General features: G+C 47.6%; 1 protein-coding gene across 1 annotated transcript; it reads right to left on the bottom strand.

Annotated features, from left to right (window-relative positions):
* Nucleotides 1–2451: 2451 nt before the first annotated feature.
* On the bottom strand, nt 2452–18027 carry spred2a (sprouty related EVH1 domain containing 2a). Its single transcript, XM_086210308.1, has 6 exons — nt 17780–18027; nt 8912–9086; nt 8139–8307; nt 7818–7882; nt 5111–5266; nt 2452–3427 (listed from the first exon to the last, which is right to left on the bottom strand). Exons 1-6 carry the CDS (start codon nt 17803–17805, stop codon nt 2735–2737), a joined length of 1284 nt encoding a protein of 427 aa, XP_086066434.1. The 5' UTR covers nt 17806–18027; the 3' UTR covers nt 2452–2734.
* Nucleotides 18028–19420: the final 1393 nt, after the last annotated feature.

Below are 19420 nucleotides of genomic sequence, written 5' to 3'. Positions count from 1 at the left end.
TTACATTGATAAAAATGTGAATCATAAAAAAGACAAATCAATGAATTCAACTTCTGCCTTTTTTTACAGTTATTTTCTGTAATATACATGAGGACATAATTGAGGCTTCAGGCACTTTCCTTTAATAGCTGAAGAGAACGCAGCTCAAAGAGGCTGTGACCTTCACTTTCCTCGCCACGGATAGAAAAATAAACGCATGAATCTTCTCGATGGCTTGACTGACAAGAACCGGCAGAAAGAAAAGCACGCAGACTGTTAGCATGTTTGCGACAACAAACTCTCCGTATGTTTCACAGCTTTTCCAACCGAATTTTTACCCTGGCCGTTATCAGTTCCAAGCTCGCTAAAAGGAACATCAGAAAGCCTTCAAACTGGGAAGCAGCTCAGCTTTCGGCGAAGCTTAACGACGTTGAAAGCCGAGCTTCTGTGAGATCTCGTCCTGACAGAAGGTTCTGCTCTCTGCATTTTTTACGGGTAAAACATTAAAAAATGGTCCAGATCTGTGGTCTGTGGACGCGCTCACAGGTGTGGGTCATGGAGGTTCTGCTGGTGGAGCACGGAGGTCATTTACAGTCAATCAATAAAACCTTGTTCATTTTTACATTTGTGGCTGAGTTTGAAAGTGGTTCCAGCTGTACTGTGTAAAGGTGGATTGGGACTCTTGCTAACACTTCCCACCCACGACCGCTCGTTGTGCTAAGCTAACTAGCGTGGGTCTCAGCTCCCTTGAGACGGGGCTCTGTCTTCTCATCTCACTCTGAGGACAATGGACAATAAGATGCTTTCCAGAAAAGTTCTCCGAGTATCCTTGAACGTACCATTACGCGCAGTTTATAAAAAACATGGTATGAAATCCAAGTAATGTAAATAAAACTCCCCCAGTTAAAAAAAAGCACCACAGATCCAAAGCGAGTGGGATGTTGGATTTTTGTGGCACTCAAAGTAAAACCTGATGATTCACTTCTGGAAATGCAGAGCAGCTTCATGATTCTGTGACTGGGTTTCAGTCTGAGTTGATACCAACTCGAGAGCCTGTAAACATCCGTTTCCCCGCCAGCTTAGCAGGAACACGGCAGCGACCACAAAACACGCAAAACCCTGCAACTCCAGTCACGCACCCTCCCAAGACAAACCAAAGAAACACACAACAAAAAAGACTAAAGCACCAGAGACTCGCCGGTGTTACCGGCGAGGAACATGAACATTTTGGCGTCTCAGTTTATTCCTCTGATGACGCCGTCTCGACCTCCTGGGACACATTTGCACACATTCATCACGTCTGTGTTTACGGGTGCTGCTGCGCTTTGTTGGTCAGTTTTAGCTTTGGGTGAACTGCAAATACAAAGTCGTAAAATGCAGATTCAATTGTTGTACGCGCACAATAAACTCAAGCAGTTAACAAACTAATTATCAATCACCTTCAAAGTACTTTGACAAGCAAAATTTGTTGCTTTCCTTTATTGTCGGGAATCGCTGTAAATGTTATATTCTGGTGTTTTGGCCGAAGTAAGCAGCTTCAGTGATTAATTAACTCATGAATCTCTCAACAGCCTTCACATCGCCATGACATCATACATGGGAATGACAAGTTTTGTCATTCTATTTTTTTTAAAAACCTCCAATCCACAAACGAATAACTATGAATGACAAACAGGTCAGAAATGCAAGCAGCCGGTGGGCTCTGACGCCATCAGACGACTGCGCTAAAAAGACTTCTCCAAAATGAAAGACATTAAGATTCAGTCACATTTTTGGTTCCTAACAGCAACGGTGGACAAATGATGGTGACATTTACAGACTCTAAGGAACTGTGGTCTTCCTGTCCAGACCTCCTGGTTCCTGGTTGAACAGAGAAACCTAAACCTCCACACCAGGGAAACAGGAAAGACAAAACTAGAAGCTAGGAACTAGAAACAGGTTCTATCTCGTTTATTTCTTGATCAAGCAGAAAAGTAGTTTGATTCCCTGTTATGCTAAGCTAGGCTAACCACCTGTTGGTTCTAGCTGAGGACGATATTAACTTTGATTACATGTAATAATTAGGCCACCTTTTAAATGGTATTCTGAAGTATTAGTGTGTACTAAAATACCTTTTGAACAGATAAATATTCAGCAGCGTGCCGGTGAGCTGCATTTCCCTCCAACTCATACTGACCTCACACCCCACTGACAGAAACAAGCCTTTAAACACAAGAGTGTAAAAATATAAAGTCCCTGTTTAACACACACACACACACACACACACACACACACACACACACACACACACACACACCCACACACACACACACACACACTTATACATATTTGTATGTATATATACATATGTATGCATGTGTGTGAATATACATGTATATACTGTGTATATACACACGTATATGAATATATATATATATATATATATATACACACACGCACACACACACACACACACACACACACACACACACACATATATATATGTGTGTGTGTGTGTGTTATAAAATTATACATTTACAACTTGTTAGAAATGAATATTCTTTGTTCAGTTTTTGTGAGAATCAGAAGCCGTTTGGTCCCCAACGTCACAAAAAAACAAAAAAACACGGAACTTTTTTCTTTCCGTTCCACGTGTTCTCCTCCATCTGGAACTTGGAGCAACCAGACAAACGACAACAAAGAATAAATGTAAAAATCACAACGACCTCCTGTTTCTCCTCCTTCTCCCATGAGTCTTTGCTGCAATCACGACGCCTCACCCTACTGCTTTGTGTTTGCCGCCGCAGCAGCGGCAAGCGACACCGCAGCGGTAGCACGCTCGCAGGGGGGCGTAGCAGCACATGCACGGCGCCAGCAGCGACAGGCCCACCAGTGCTGTCCAGCGCAGGCAGAAGCGCTCATCACTGGTGTCACAGGAGCACGGGTCCGAATAGTCCCCCTCCGGGTCTGACATGCAGTGGTACAGCAGGCTGTCCGCACACCACATGAAGCTGACCCGCCGGATACAAGTCTGGATGGGGTCCGGTGCTTCCTGGCAGCGGCCCCGCCCATTGTCCTCATGGTTGAACATGTCCTGACAGTAGACGCAGCGCGAGCGCTCACCGTCCTCCTTCCTCCTCTTGCCTTTGGACTGCAGGGTTCGGGGCTGCACTGTCACCACTGCTCGATGTCCGCCGCCAGGCTCCAGGCAGCCAGGTTTGCCATTGCAGCCTCGTTGCACGTCACAGCTCAGCGGGTACGGGTAGCTGTAGTCGTGCTTGGGAGGCTCATTCTTGGTGAAGTGCACGTAGGCGTCCGGGTGTTCAGGCTGGGAGAGCTTGTCTCTTGTGGCGTTGGCGTGGCGGTAGTCCTCGTAGCCGGTCAGCCATGTTCTCTCTCGGGGGTTGATGCGTACAATCTCCTCCTCCTCCACCTGGAAGCTGACGTGACGGGGGAACATGTGCACCGCCTGCAGACACACAGGGACGACATCACTCCTGAACCATAAATGGAACCACACAACTGGACCATGGTCCTCCCCGAGGGTAAGGACTGGAACCAGAGTGTATAGAGAACCAGAGATAAGAAACAAGCTGCAACACAATGCATTGTGGGTAGAAAAAGGATGCAACCCGAACTGTAACTGAAACATTATTGTCAGAATAAGACAAAAGATCTTTGTTATGATTCCTCTCCTTGCATCTCCAGCTTCTCTTAGACCTGAACCAGATAAACCACTGAGCCTGGGTGGAACATTTCCCCTACAGAACCGGAAGTAGCAGAGTCCCGTCAGAGTGCTGAAAGATTGTCTGCTGTCAAATCAGGTCTAAACGTTGAATATTGGCATTTCTGACTGATACAACAGCAACAAATCTGTTGATTTTGAACACTCCTAACTCATAAATCCCTGACTCCACTGTACTGTGCCTTCACCTACACTCTGTGAATAATGTTGTATATTTTTTTAAAGACAAGATTTCAGCTTCCAGGTCTTTTTGCTCTCCTCGAGCCTCAGATCCGACTGTTTCTCCTGTACGCCAAGTAGGTTTTGAGAAATTTGAGCTGGTGTCTCTCAACTTTCCAACTGAAAGAGTGACTGCCGCCTCGACAGCATCCTGCCTGCTCTTCTCAACCATGTCTTTAATACCTTTGGCCCATATACTGTTGCCTTATTAATTCCCGTCGGATGTCTTGACCCTTCCGTTCTGTCTAACTTCAGGCCCATTTCCATCGGCCCTTGTGTGCAGGTGCGACAGGTGCAGCCCTAAAATGGTGGCCGGTTAAAACAGGAGTTTCTCTGCCCGCCAAGACCAGCATTCTTCAACTGTGTCCCCGCTTAGCTGTGGAGTACCTCAAAGCTCCATCTTGGGCCCCATCCTTTTCACGTTATACATGCTTTTCTTTGGGTCTATTTAAAAAAGGAAAAGACTTCCTTCCACTGCTTCCTAGATGATCTACAAATCTTTCTGCTTGTATAAACTGCCAGCCATGTTTCCATGCAGGCTCTGCTGAAGTGTCTTAAAGATGAGCAATCGTGCATGGAGGCGAATTTCCTCAAGCTGGACAAGAACAAAACAGAAATCATTTCATTTGTAGAATCCAACCTTTTCTATGGTTACAACAGTGACATCAGTGATTGCGATCGGACATTTCTGGATCCAGGCTCTCAAACAGAGGTGATCGTGCCTTTTCAGAGGGGGGCCCCAAAAAGATGGAACAGCCTACCATCTCACATCAAAGCTGCTCAGACCATTCAGATTTCTTATTTCAATGTTGAGGACCCACTTCTGTTCGCTGGCCTTCAGTCGAGCTTGGCTTCAGTTGTGCAGGCAGTTCATTTCACTCTCGTTTTATAGATGTTTTACCTCGTGTTTATTGCTTTTTTTATGTTACCGGGGATTTTTTTTTCTGTATTTGTATTGCTTGTACAGCACTTTGGTGAACTGAGGTTGTTTTTAAATGTGTTATGGAGACAAACTTTGACTTGACTCGATCCCCCGCCTCAGACATACAGAAAGTCTTCTTTCTTTCTCTCTCTCTCTCTGTCTTTGTGCTTGTGTCATTTATTTGTTGTCTACTTCCCCTACAGATGCTGCTCTACTGGATTTCACCTCCACCAAATCAAGGTGATCCAGATAATCTACTGACTCACCTGCTCCAGGAAGTAGTGATCCGATGGCCGGTGCTGCTCATAGAAATGTCCCAGGATGCAATGGTGCCGGCGAGGCTCACAGAAGTTGAGCGGCGCCAGCGAGTGCATGACTGGCTCCCTCTTCTGGGACGAGTTGGACGAGCTGTCGGTGGCGGTCTGGAGGACGAGGAACGACAAGGTGAGACGTTCTAGCAGTGATGTCACAAACACCTGGTGGAACCGCTTCGCTCTCGCTGCACTTGTAGAGCTGAACAGAATCATTAGAACGATGAGTCCAAAACTACGAACAAAGAATTTTTTTTCATGTTTGAGCTGCGACGCTGTCGTTGTAAAGCGTCTATCCAAAGGTAGTTGTACTGGTGTTCTTGTATAACTGGAACATGACACGTTATTCACAGAAACTGGTTTATTCTGTATTTTCTGTTGTAGAACTCAACCAATCGAAATACTCTGATTCAGATCAGCAACCGCTGACCTGAAAATCTTTTACAACCTTTGAAAATTTTCATCTCATTGATCTTTCATAGGGGCGGCCCGGTGGAGCAGTGGTCCTCCCTGTGGCCCCCCATCAAGAAGGTTGTGGGTGGAGCCCCGGCTGCAGCACGGGGTCTTTCTGTGTGAGTCTCCATGTTCTCCCTGTTCCTGCTGGGTTCTCTCTGGTACTCCAGCTTCCTCCACAGTCCAAAGACATCAAGAGGGACCAGGTTAATCCAGACTCTAAATTGACCGTAGGCGTGGCTGGGAGAGCCAATGGTTGTCTGTCTCTATGTGTTGGCCCTGCCATGGACTGGTGACCTGTCCAGGGGGAAGGCTGCTGGGATAGGCTCCACCCCCACCACCCTGAACAGGAATAAGCGGAAGACAATGGATGGATGATCTTTCATAGGTTGGTTTTGGGCTCCAAAGGTTTGCTGTGAAGATGACAAACTGAGACTTGTTCCTTGTTCTGCTGGAGGATCTCAGTTCCTCTCAGAAGCCACATGAGCTTCTCTTCCCATCTCCCAGACTTCTGTGTGCAATTACACGAGAGGAACAAATTAGAGGCCTTCAGAGCCAAAACAGCGCGGAGAACATGTCTGTAAAGTCTTTATGTTTTTATTGGCTCTTTGCTAAATGAATCCCAGCCTGCCTCACAGGGGTGTGGGTGTGTGCATATGTGTGTGTGTGTGTGTGTGTGTGTGTGTGTGTGGGGGGGGGGGGGCTGACGTTATGCTTTCATGTGGAGCTTTGAGCTTTGTGAGGTCACTCAGATCATACAAGACAAACCCAAAAGTCTCTCCAGGCTCTTTCTGCTGACTCGGTCCATGACTGTAAACATTCATGTGATTCCTCTACAGCTGAAGGTGCAGATCTGCTTCGTCTCTAATCTGAAACCAGACAACGCAGGGGGAAGCTGGAAGACGACCTCCATCCCAACCTGGTCCCTTTAAAAGCAGAGGTGTAAGTGCAGCCAGAACGCCTCTGCAGGGGGTCAAGGAAGTTTGGTAACCACAGTGTGAACGGTTCACAAAATCCAGTTTGGCTCGCCTCACTGTTTCAGGCTCTTTGTTGTTTAACACTCCAAAAGACCACATATCAACAGAAGCTACAGAGCTTCATAATGCAACATTTACAGTGCAGCTCTTCTACAGGACAAGCTTGCAGGCCCTGGGCACACCTGCTGTTCCAGTCCGTCCTAAGTAGCAGGTGAGCACACACACTGTGTCCTGAATGTGTCCTGACACATTCAGACTTATTTACAGCTACGCCATCAGCTGATCTCTCGCTCTCTCTCTTTGTCCGTCGCTTTCACTCTCTCTGCTGTCTTCCACCCCCCAAAATCACTACACATCATCCAGAAAAGATGGTAATTTATCGGGACTTTGAAATGTCATTGACAGGCTGAGTGGGTGTGTCTAACGTGTTTCATCTCTGCACGATTTGAGCGACGTACTCTTGTGTGCTGCTGATTAAAGATATAAACGTCACAGGTGAATACACTGATTAAAAAGTCTCTTCAGGCTCTTTCTGCTGCCTCTTTAAAGTAATGAAGGTGTTAATTTGTATACAGGGTGGCCCGGTGGAGCAGTGGCCGTCACTGTGGCCTCCAGCAAGAAGGTTGTGGGTGGAGCCCCGGCTGCAGCACGGGGTCTTTCTGGGTGAGTCTCCATGTTCTCCCTGTTCCTGCTGGGTTCTCTCTGGTACTCCAGCTTCCTCCACAGTCCAAAGACATCAAGAGGGACCAGGTTAATCCAGACTCTAAATTGACCGTAGGCGTGGCTGGGAGAGCCAATGGTTGTCTGTCTCTATGTGTTGGCCCTGCCATGGACTGGTGACCTGTCCAGGGGGAAGGCTGCTGGGATAGGCTCCACCCCCACCACCCTGAACAGGAGGAGAGGGAGAACCTTGTGTTGTGTATTGAACTTTTGTTTTTCAGAAGGGTGTGACATCCCCTCTACGTATGTACCTGCACTCCTCACACAGACTCCACGTGAGTGGAAATATGGCCGAGTGCGAGTGAGCAACTCTGATTTTTGGCATAAAACAAAGACTGACAGTGTGCGTAGGTTGGACAGACAAACTTCCTCCATCAAGGTCACAGTCACTCGTGTCGTAAAAGTGATGTAGCAGAGTGAGCGATGGCGCGTTGGTGATGGCAGCGAGGCCTCAAACTAGCAGATATTTCACACATCCCAGCATCACTCGTGGCTGAACAGCTGCTGCTCACCGTGAAAACGTCGTCATCGCCGAGCTCGGCTTCGTTCTGCAGCGTTGATGACGAGGTGGTCGACCCTAAAAAACAGACATGACTTCAGGATCCTTCCACAAGTCATGTGTCAGATCAATAAACTTGGTATTACATTGGCATATCTAGTATTGAGGGTATAAGGAGCTGTGGCAACAGGACTTGTTTGTCCACTAGAGGGCATAATTGCTCCCTTTAAACCTGCAGGTAGACGTGTTTGTTTCTGGAACTTCTCCTTCAACATCAGTACACTGGCTTTTCTCTACCCATAATCCCCAGCAGCAGATTGTCTCCCGAGAGTACCTTCTGTCAGGTCCTCCAGGGCCTTCCTCACCCCACGGTCAAAGGCTCGGGCATCGGCTGGACTCTGGAAGGTCAGACCACACTTCCTGTTGTCCACCTTCCAGTGGTGGAATGTAGGCGTGGCCTTGGTGTAGACCAGATCCTTCTTCAGGAAGCATTCAAGAATCACCTGAAATAAGATGAGACATCTGCAGCCATCAGCACTTGAAGGGGAGCCGGTCAGCGGGACAGTACATCGACGGTCGTCTTTCTCTTAACCCACAAAAGCGGTCCAGCACCAGTGTGAGCGGGCAGTGAACCTGAAACTGTTAGTTTCTCCAGTCCAAGTGTTGGTGGATTACTGATTATACCAGACAACCTGGAGAGTCTGTAAACCGACGTTTGTGTACAGTTTAGTTCTTTTTAGCATCAGTCTCCATTAGCATCAGGCTATATATACGTGGCTGGTTCTTCCTGCATTCTGGGGTGACAAATAAGTAATGCAGTAGGGGAAAACATCTCGGTGAGCTCTGGACACATATTAGTTGGTACTCAAAAGGTAACATACACGTTCTGGGTGAAATATCAGAAAGTAACAAAGGTCAGTTTACACAAGTCTGCAACTTAAACCATCAAACAGGTTTGAAAATACTTGTGCAAAATGCCAGGCTGAAGAAGACTGTGACCTGACGCAACGAAAAAACAAAAGAAGTCATTCTTCGCGTCTAACTCTGCTACTGACGCTGAAGCAGAACCAAAAACATGGCATCGGAACCGCGGCGTGCTGGACTGACCTGCCTGTCTTTGAGTCGTTCTCCATGGATGAGAAAAGTGTTGCGTCCCAGCAGTTCAGTCGGCAGCAGCCTGCAAACTCCAACTCTGCTCAGACAACCGTCCTGCGCCAACCAGCCGCCGCTTGAATCATCTCTGGTCATCACCACTGCTTTGACGCGCACAATGTAGCTGTCACTGCAACAAACAAGAGACAATTAGCATCAGCTAGCACAGTGACCTTTGACTTCCCACCACTGTCATCATTCTAAGGGGCAGAGACACAAATGAACCATGTCAGAGCGGCGAGGGCTGCAGCAGGCCAGGGCGCCAGGGCGCCAGGGCGCCAACCCGCATGCGTGAAGACGCAGCCTCCAGGACTCAGGTTCTTCAGCCTGTTAGTCTGCTGAGCGACACCAGAGCTTTAGAGGAGCTTATCTTTATGAGTGAATCTTATCATTAATAATCCTCATATGACACAGAAGCTTCTGGAACACAGAAGGCTGTTTTCACTCTCTTCTGCCCGTGACCAGGGCCTCACAACTGACAGGAATTTAATCAAAATTTGGTCTGCTGCCATTTTCAAACCAGCAGAAGGTGCTAATTTTGTCAAAATACCCCTTCAAATTAAATATTGCCGTGACTTTCTGCCTACGAATCATCTTCTTCAGATTCAAAATACATTTTTGATACAGATCCCAGCAAGCATCACACACACTCATAGATTTCAGTGAAAATGAGAGGGATGACATTGCAAAGAATATCACACATCCAATATCAGTCAAATACAATGAGGTGTCTTGAAGCATCACCACAGCCGAGTCACAACTAGCACTAAATATATTTTAGTTTGTGCAGGTGTGTGGAGGCGGATCAAGTAGCGCCAAGACGACCACAAGCCCCATGTGTTCACGTGCGCCGCCAGCAGAGGGACCCTCCCACTGGTGTTGTTGGCCATGATGCAGGAATCAAATCTGATGAAAGTTTGACGAGAAAACTTCAAACACGTCAACACTTGGAGAGCCACATGCAGGATTCAGACCAACCAATCAGGAGCCAGTTCATGTCATGTTCCAATCATGAGCCTGCTCACAGAATTACTCACCTGTGAACACACACACACACACACACACACACACACACACACACACACACACACACACACACACACACACACACCTGTGTGTCCAGATAATAGCCTCTGGTGGTCTGTTTGCTCTATCACCAAATCCTCACATTCAGAGGAAACAGTGTCGAGGTGAAATGCAGACAAAGTCAGGTGGGATTAAAACAGAAGGACAAACCTCGTCCTTTCTCTCTTCCTGCCTTTTGTCCTCAACATCTCGTGTACATCCTGTTTCCACCACCGTGGCGTCGCAGCAGTCTCAACAGGTCGCCGAGCTGTGCTGCTACCGACGCCACAGCCTAACAGGCCCGATGCTGCCTGCCTCGTCTCCAGCCTCCCTCTCTCTCGAGCACACACACACACACACACACACACACACACACACACACACACACACACACACACAGAGTTTCCCTCTACTGTGTGATTCAGCCTGCCTGTCAAACAGATGGCACTTGTGTGTGTGTGTGTGTGTGTGTGTGTGTGTAGCATGAGTCATCACTGCATTTTCCGGCAGCGTGCAGTGACACACACACACACACACACACACACACACACACACACACACACACACACACACAGTGGAGGGACGATATACTGGAGTTTGGCTACAAAATGAGAGATCCTCCATTTTCAAACACCAACAAAATGAATGTTGATGTGAAAATGAATGATTGTGTTCAAACTGCCGTTCTGTCACATGACGCTCGTGCGTGTGTGTACATGCGGTTCATTTAAAGCTGTTGCTGAGGTTCTACTGCTGGTTTGTGACATCAGAGCACAGTTCCAGTTTCAATGTGAGGTTGTTTTTTGACACAAACACCAAGTGAGAGACTGAACAATGGACACCAACCGACTACACGTCACCCCTGAGGAACTGGAGGAAGAGCAGGTCAAACCTAGTAAATACCTGGACCGTGTGTGAGTGTGTGTGTGTGTGTGTGTGTGTGTGTGTGTGTGTGTGTGTGTGTGTGTGTGTGTGTGATACGATGCTACTGCATGCTTGTCTACTGTGCTCATTCTTATTACACTCTTGTTGTTATTATTTAGTGGAATATTCTACTAAATGACTGTGGAACTTCATCATGGCTGCTGTGGAGAACATCTCCATCCAGGTGTTCTGGTGAGTTCCACCTGCCTGTTAAGAACTGCAGAACCTCGCAGGAGCTGGAAAATGGTGTTGTCATGATTTGAGTTCTGCTTACAAACGCGCCCCCCCCCCCCCCCCACTTGGAGTGTGGATATGATTTGTAGTTCTTAAATCCTTTTATGCTGTTTAGTAGACTTGACTCCATTACATGTCACATCCACGTCAAGATCAGCCGCTCCAGAGTTTCCTTGAAAATAAAACTAACATTAGCCCAGATACAAAAACACACACACACACACACACACACACACACACACACACACACACACACACACACCAGTATGCCCAGTTTGGCCGACGGACCACCAGTTAAACCCCCCCCCCACTTCACCCCTTCAGACAGCCACATCCTCAGAGGACAGAGTAATGAAACGGCTGCTTAGAGAACTTTAATAGCAGTGTGTGGATGCACTTACACAAAGAGCAACACACACACACACACACACACACACACACACATCTGTGCGTCCAGATAATAGCCTCTGGTGGTCTGTTTGCTACATCATCATGAAAGACAAACACACACACTGAGGACATAAATACACATGATGCTCCCATGAGAACACATGTGTTGTTGATCACACACACACACACACACACGCACACACACACACACACATCATCATCATCATCATCATCATCAGCGTACAAAATGTAGTTGCTCGGAGGTCTGGATCAGCAAAGAGCAGCACAGATGGTGTTTGGCTCGCACGCTGCCAAACTTCTCAATGACTTCCCTCCCTCACTTGCTCGCTCACCCATCACAAAGAGCCACTGTGCTCTTCGCCAAGCCGACAACAGCAGCAGCAGCGGCGGCCTCACTGACCTCAATATTTTTTGTATTCTTGTTTGTTTTATTCACCGGATGTGTGAACGCGAGCCACAAGGAAAATGATCAGCAGGTATGCATACTGCCCCCCAACACACACACACACACACACACACACACACACACACACACACACACACACACACACGTTATGCCGAACTCATGAACATCATGATGTCCAGGTGTAGCTGGACAATCAGAGGTAAAAATAACTTTGGTTATTTGTAGGTCAAAAGGCGTCTTGACTCGTCAGTAAAGATCCGGTGGCAACAAAAGAATCCTGAAACTCATAAATAATTTCTCGTGGTTGAACATCTCAGTTCCCTCGTCGCCAAGTCAGTGGGTTGTTGGTTAAATGCCTGAAATAAGGTCTATGAACTAGAATTGACATTTAACGTGTCATACTAGAACGTGCTAGCAAGCATCAGGAGCCTACAGAGGTCGTGGAGGTCATTAAAGGTCACCAGTGGTGGTGACCTTGAAGTCATGTGACCCTGGTGTAGTTCCTTCCTAGGCTACCGTTAGCTTAGCACTGCTAACGTAGCATCCAGGCTTCCAGCATCATCAGAGGGTTCATCAGTGAAGATGATCTTGATGAACTGAACCTGGAAGATCATCAACTTTTGTTCACCAGAGCTGATTTACTGGTTCAATCACCACAATCACATGGAGCGATCCTATTGGCTGCTGGGGGAGGAGCCAGGAGATGACCACTTCCTGTTGCTGGAGGAACCAGGAGACGACCACTTCCTGCTGGACTACAAACACATCTCATCCCTGATATTACAGTGTAATGAACCTGACCACCACAGCGGTCCTGGCTGGGTCATCGCGTCACATCGCAGCTTTTAAATCATGCAGGTCTGTTTTTAATTCTTCTATTTGTAGCTGGATGTCATGAACCTGACACCGTGATGTCACCTAAAGGTGACAAATGATGGTGGTGATGAGTTTTTTTTACATTTTTACAGGAACTATTCAAGAAAGCATCCTGATGTTGTTCAGTTTCTTTTCATCATCCTAACAACCATAAAAATCAATATCAAATCAATACTGCTGTGTGTGTGTGCGCGTAGGCAGACGCTAACTTCTTAAAAAGCTCTCTCTGAGTTTCATCAGATACTAAACAAAACTAATATAGCCGGTTATAGAGTGGCATATCATCATATTTCACTGTTACACTGGGAAATTACAGTACGTAAACACAGAAACGCACTTTTATACGCTCTAACGTGCTGCCATGGGACGGTGAGTATTTGTGAGTTGCCTGCTGCTGCAGTCTGAAGTAAAACAACTCAGGATGGGATAAGTGGCGCCACTGTCAAACATGCTGCTGCTCGTCAGGGTCTTAGTGAATAAATGCTAGGATTCCTCAAGACTCCCATGATTCGTTAGCGCTGCAGCTAGCAGCAACTTCAGCACCGGCTCACCGATGGTGGATCAGCTGTTGTACTTTAAGCCTGCTCTGGTATTCTGCCTCCCAGTAGCCTGTACTCCTGTGTCCAGTTTCTGGCTGAGGTCAGAGGTCATGTTGGTGTCAGGTTAATATCAGATGATGACTGGTAGAGGTGAGCGGAAACAACGCCAGGAAACAGAATTCAATACAACACTGACATTTCTACATTTTACTCTCTATAGTACTGTGACTTTTTCTTACTTACTGTCACTACTGACAAGCTGACAGTACTTCTAACAAGTTGCCAGTACTTCTCATAAGCTGCAAGGACTTCTTACAAGCTGTGAGTACTACTTACAAGCTGCCACTACTTCTCACAAGCTGCCAGAACTTTCACAAGCTGCCAGTACTACTTACAAGCTGCCACTACTTCTCACAAGCTGCCAGAACTTTCACAAGCTGCCAGTACTACTTACAAGCTGCCACTACTTCTCACAAGCTGCCAGTCTTCTCACAAGCTTCCAGTATTTCTCATAAGCTGCCAGTACTTCTCACAAGCTGCCAGTACTTTTCACAAGCTTCCAGTACTTCTCACAAGCTTCCAGTACTTCTCACAAGCTGCCAGTACTTCTCACAAGCTGCAAGGACTTCTTACAAGCTGTGAGTACTACTTACAAGCTGCCAGTACTTCTCACAAGTTGCCAGTCTTCTCATAAGCTTCCAGTACTTCTCACAAGCTGCCAGTCTTCTCACAAGTTGCCAGTCTTCTCACAAGCTGCCAGTACTTCTCACAAGCTGCCAGTACTTCTCACAAGCTTCCAGTATTTCTCATAAGCTGCCAGTACTTCTCACAAGCTGCAAGTACTTTTCACATGCTGCCAGTACTTTTCACAAGCTGCCAGTACTTCTCACAAGCTGCCAGTACTTTTCACAAGCTGCCAGTACTTCTCACAAGCTGCCAGTACTTCTCACAAGCTGCCAGTACTTCTCACAAGCTTCCAGTACTTCTCACAAGCTGCCAGTACTTTTCACAAGCTGCCAGTACTTCTCACAAGCTTCCAGTATTTCTCACAAGCTGCCAGTACTTCTCACAAGCTTCCAGTACTTCTCACAAGCTGCCAGTACTTCTCACAAGCTTCCAGTACTTCTCACAAGCTGCCAGTACTTCTCACAACAGTACTTCTCACAAGCTGCCAGTACTTTTCACAAGCTTCCAGTACTTTTCACAAGCTGCCAGTACTTCTCACAAGCTGCCAGTACTTCTCACAAGCTGCCAGTACTTCTCACAACAGTACTTCTCACAAGCTGCCAGTACTTCTCACAACAGTACTTCTCACAAGCTGCCAGTACTTTTCACAAGCTTCCAGTACTTTTCACAAGCTGCCAGTACTTCTCACAAGCTGCCAGTACTTCTCACAACAATACTTCTCACAAGCTGCCAGTACTTCTCACAACAGTACTTCTCACAAGCTGCCAGTACTTTTCACAAGCTTCCAGTACTTTTCACAAGCTGCCAGTACTTCTCACAAGCTGCCAGTACTTCTCACAAGCTTCCAGTATTTCTCACAAGCTGCCAGTACTTCTCACAAGCTTCCAGTACTTCTCACAAGCTGCCAGTACTTCTCACAAGCTTCCAGTACTTCTCACAAGCTGCCAGTACTTTTCGCAAGCTTCCAGTACTTTTCACAAGCTGCCAGTACTTCTCACAAGCTGCCAGTACTTCTCACAAGCTTCCAGTACTTCTCACAAGCTGCCAGTACTTCTCACAACAGTACTTCTCACAAGCTGCCAGTACTTCTCACAAGCTTCCAGTACTTCTCACAAGCTGCCAGTACTTCTCACAACAGTACTTCTCACAAGCTGCCAGTACTTCTCACAAGCTGCCATTACTTCTCACAAGCTGCCAGTACTTTTCACAAGCTGCCAGTACTTCTCACAAGCTGCCAGTACTTTTCACAAGCTGCCAGTACTTCTCACAACAGTACTTCTCACAAGCTGCCAGTACTTTTCACAAGCTTCCAGTACTTTTCACAAGCTGCCAGTACTTTTCACAAGCTGCCAGTACTTCTCACAACAGTACTTCTCACAAGCTGCCAGTACTTTTCACAAGCTTCCAGTACTTTTCACAAGCTTCCAGTACTTTTCACAAGCTGCCAGTACTTTTCACAAGCTGCCAGTACTTCTCACAACAGTACTTCTCACAAGCTGCCAGTACTTCTCACAACAGTACTTCTCACAAGCTGCCAGTACTTTTCACAAGCTTCCAGTACTTCTCACAAGCTGCCAGTTGGCTTCACTTTCAATGACACAAATGTAGTCAACATACCAGAAAACAGCAAAGAACCAAGAGAGCGCAGCATGGCGGCCTGTTGCTGTGGTTACTGGTTACTATTTGCTCATCAAGTTTGGGTAACAACACATTCACTGTGTTCACCCTGATTTGTGTTTGTATCATTTTTAATCAAACTTTGTCTGCTGCAGGGTCACGTGACCTGGGAGTGAATACTGATTAAACCTGTTTCCACTGCAGACAAAAGCCTGACGTTAACGGGTTTTTGGGCCAGTGGGAGGAGCTCAAAACATTCAGTTCATAGACGTGGGACAAACATGGTAGGGGCACCGGAAGTCTAGGAGACACCTGTCTGTGGAGACACACCTGGATGTTAGCGCAGCCAAGAGGTGAAACCTAGCCAGGAACTTGTGCATCAACATTTTCATCAACTTCTCCTCTGTGGATAAAGAACCCTTGCTGGACATAAACGAGGGTTGCGCTGCCGCTGCTGTACCTGCCGCTCCGCGCTGTCGTGCTGCGGTTTGGGTAAACACGTCACGAGCGGAGCCCATTATCAGGCTGCACGCTGTTCTATGACTCATGTGTTTACCTGCAGGGGCGTGCACAGCATCAGCCAGTCAGCCTGCTTCCTCAGGTTACCTGCTCGTCACCCTCCACAAAGACTCAGGTTGGCCGCAGGTGGGGATTCCAACATGTCCTGAGCTGTTGACGACGAGTCCAAGCCTCACAAACGGACCACAGCACAAAGGTTCGCCCCCAACTTTGACATCCAAAATGCCATTCGATGACTGCCAACGAACTAAAAACTATATAAAAGAAGAAAATGCTCATGTGTCAGCAGCATCCTAGCTCTTATTAGCAAGTTTAAAAACTTAGGCAAAGAAGAGGCGGAGGGGTCCGATGATCTGGGATGAGCTGGAATGAACAAAATGGCGGCAATTTGGTAACATTGGAAACAACATTCAACAATGCCCCCGAAACAAGGAAGACAACTGACAAAATGATTGAATTTACTGTTCCAGACAACCAGCCGGTTGGTTGGGGAACAAGTGGGATTTCAGTGCTTAATGGAGGAAGTTGGAGCCAAAGAGCAATTACATCTCTGAAAACTACGTGTGACGGCTAACTGACCACCAAAATTTGCTCATTTCCTCTTCGAGGCTCAGTGGAGGTTTGAAGAACTTCCCTCAGGACGTTCCAGAGACGTTCCGTGAACGAGGTTGTGATGGACGGCGGGTGGAGAAGTATATTGCTGCCATTCAGGAAGCAGCCTCAGGTGAAAGGAGTCCTGGGTAATGGAGTTTGGGTACGAATCTGTATGTTTACACAAGCAGCAATACTTGTAAACTTTGATTTGATTGATAAATCTGGTTCAAGTTGATCAGGGATAAAAATGCAGCTTTTCCATTTTTTAGGAATCGAATGAAGATGTGAGTGACACACTTCCATTTATCAAAGCCGAGTTCTGCTGATGAGGTTCAGTAACACAAAGACAGAGTTATCAGGAACTCATGACTCCATACTTTTGTAGACGCATGTCATTTCTGACATCTTTGATGAGTGCAGCAGCAAACATCTGCCTCAGGTTCGGCAGCAGACGCTCACTGACGTCCAATCAGCTTCAGCCTCTGACATCAGCGCGGTTTCACCTGTGAAACCTGAAGGTTAGTCTACGGTTGACCACCTGTGATGATGAGTCACAACCGCCTCGGTTTCAGGGGTCATCAGTCTGCAGCTGAGAAGCAGCAGCAGCCCCCCCACCACACACACACACACACACACACACACACACACACACACACACACACACACACACACAAACTCGCCCTTCCCGGTGAATGACAGCTGAGGGTGGAGACAAGAGGACACGAGGACACGTCTGGTCCTCCATCAACATCTGCTGTCCCTCATGTCCCGCGCGACCTTAACCTTCCCCGGCCTCGAGGAGGAGGACGGTGATGAAGAGGAGGATGAAGAGCCCCCCCCCCCCCCCCCCATCACCGCACCGATCCAGAGTCTCATCCATGTGATCGATGCTCGAAACTCAACACGGAGCCGATCAACGGGAAAACGGCGAATAATAACGGGGGTACTCACTCGTCTGGGCGCGTGTCCTCGCTCATTTTTCCAGTTTCACCTCCGGTAATAATGAGCTCCCGCCGCGGCTGCACGGTGCGGTGTCTTCATGGTTCCGGCTCCGGTTCCGTCCCGTTCTCTGCTCGGCTCTCTAATCCCGGTTTGTGTTGGTAATTATGCCCCCGCCGAGTCCTCCTCCTCTTCCTCTTCTCCTTTCACTCCCCAGTTTCTTCTTGAGCGCATCCGAGGAGGCGCATCCGACCTCCTCCTCCTCCTCCTCCTCCTCCTCCTCTTCCTCGTCGTCCTCCTCCTCCGCTGCCTCGACCTCCTCCTCCTCCTCCGCCCCCGCCGGCTCGGCCTGGAATGCAGTGACCGAAAATGGTGCGCTGGTATCGGTGAGGATGGCCCCGGACGAGCCCCATCTCCTCCTTACTCCATGTTGGATTCAGCGAGTGAGAGCAGGCGGAGGACCGAGGAGGAGGCGGCGGCGATGACGTCACACCCGAAGGACCGCAGAGTCACGAGCTTTTACCATATCATAATAACATCAATAAAAAAAATCCAGATCATTATTATTTTAAGATAAAACAATGATCGTTTTTGGAAGCGGCACTTTAACCAGAAACATGGTAGTAGCTTGAATTATGCGCTTGTAACGATAGAGGTACAAGTAGCCGATGTAGTAATAGTACCAGTAGAAGTAGTTGTCACAGCAGCAGTGAGTTAGTTGTAGATGAAGTACATGAACATGAGTGTTAGCAAACCAGTGGGTACAAATTATGTTGTTGCCACAAATGAATCAAAGAGTGGGAACGAGTTATTTTTTCATCTTGTGGCCACAACTTATTTATATTGTGGGAATAAATTACATCTGGTGGTCACAAATCTAGATGTAGGGGTCATAAGTTAATTATGTTGTGGGAACAAGTTATTTGGAGGTCACAAATAAAGTGTGGGAACAAGTTAAATGTGGGGGAGACACTTTGTGTCTATTCATGAACTACAGCATGATTTAACAGTACATTACAATGATTTAATACTTTAATACAACAACGCCATTTATGATGTCACTTCCTGACCCACTGATTAAAACTTGAACCGTCCAGTGACGCCTCATCATCAGCGCTGCTCCAAACAGAAGCTCCTACCGCGGCCACACGTGGTAAACACGCGACTGCAGTGACACCTGCTGGCCATGACACGCTACTGCAACAGCTCACATCTGCTCCATGTCTGCTTTGGGTCTGGACCCCGGCCTGCTCCTGGGGTTCTATATGGTGACCTAGACCCCGACTTGCTCCTGGGGTCTAGGTCCTGCTCCTGTGCTACCATGAGTGGAGCCTTTGTGGAGCTTCTGTCCTGTCCTCTCCAGCCCCTGGTAGGACTCTTGGTATCAGGGTGGTTATCAAAGGTGGTTCCGGCCCTGCAGGGGCTCGTCCCTCCATGATGGTTCCTGCTGCCTGAGGGTTTCACTCAGCAGTTAATCTTTGGGGGGGGGGGGGGGCATCCTCCTGATGAAGTCCTGGACCTTGGTGGTTTGGTCCTGGTCAGAAGCTCTGACCATCAGCAGTCCTCGGCCTCCCTCACTCCTCTTGGTGTCCAGTCTCAGAGTGCTGGACTTGGTGCCACCCCCATTGTGAGGGGCCTCCTGGTCCTGGTATC

Source organism: Aulostomus chinensis, chromosome 8, assembly GCF_037954235.1.
Source record: "Aulostomus chinensis isolate RoL2024-O1b breed Wild chromosome 8, RoL_Achi_v1.0, whole genome shotgun sequence".
Taxonomy (NCBI): Eukaryota; Metazoa; Chordata; class Actinopteri; order Syngnathiformes; family Aulostomidae; genus Aulostomus; species Aulostomus chinensis.
The sequence above is the reverse complement of the archived record's forward strand: the minus strand, read 5'-3'. Positions and strand labels throughout refer to the sequence as shown.

What these genes read in the sequence shown, in the direction of transcription:
- spred2a (XM_086210308.1), bottom strand. Translation starts at nt 17,805, where the DNA reads ATGAGCGAGGACACGCGCCCAGACGA. An exon ending in AACGACTCAAAGACAGGCAG is followed by an intron (nt 8,308 to 8,911) that starts GTCAGTCCAGCA and finishes ATCTTATTTCAG; the next exon opens with GTGATTCTTGAATGCTTCCT. An exon ending in GCGATGACGACGTTTTCACG is followed by an intron (nt 5,267 to 7,817) that starts GTGAGCAGCAGC and finishes CTCGTCCTCCAG; the next exon opens with ACCGCCACCGACAGCTCGTC.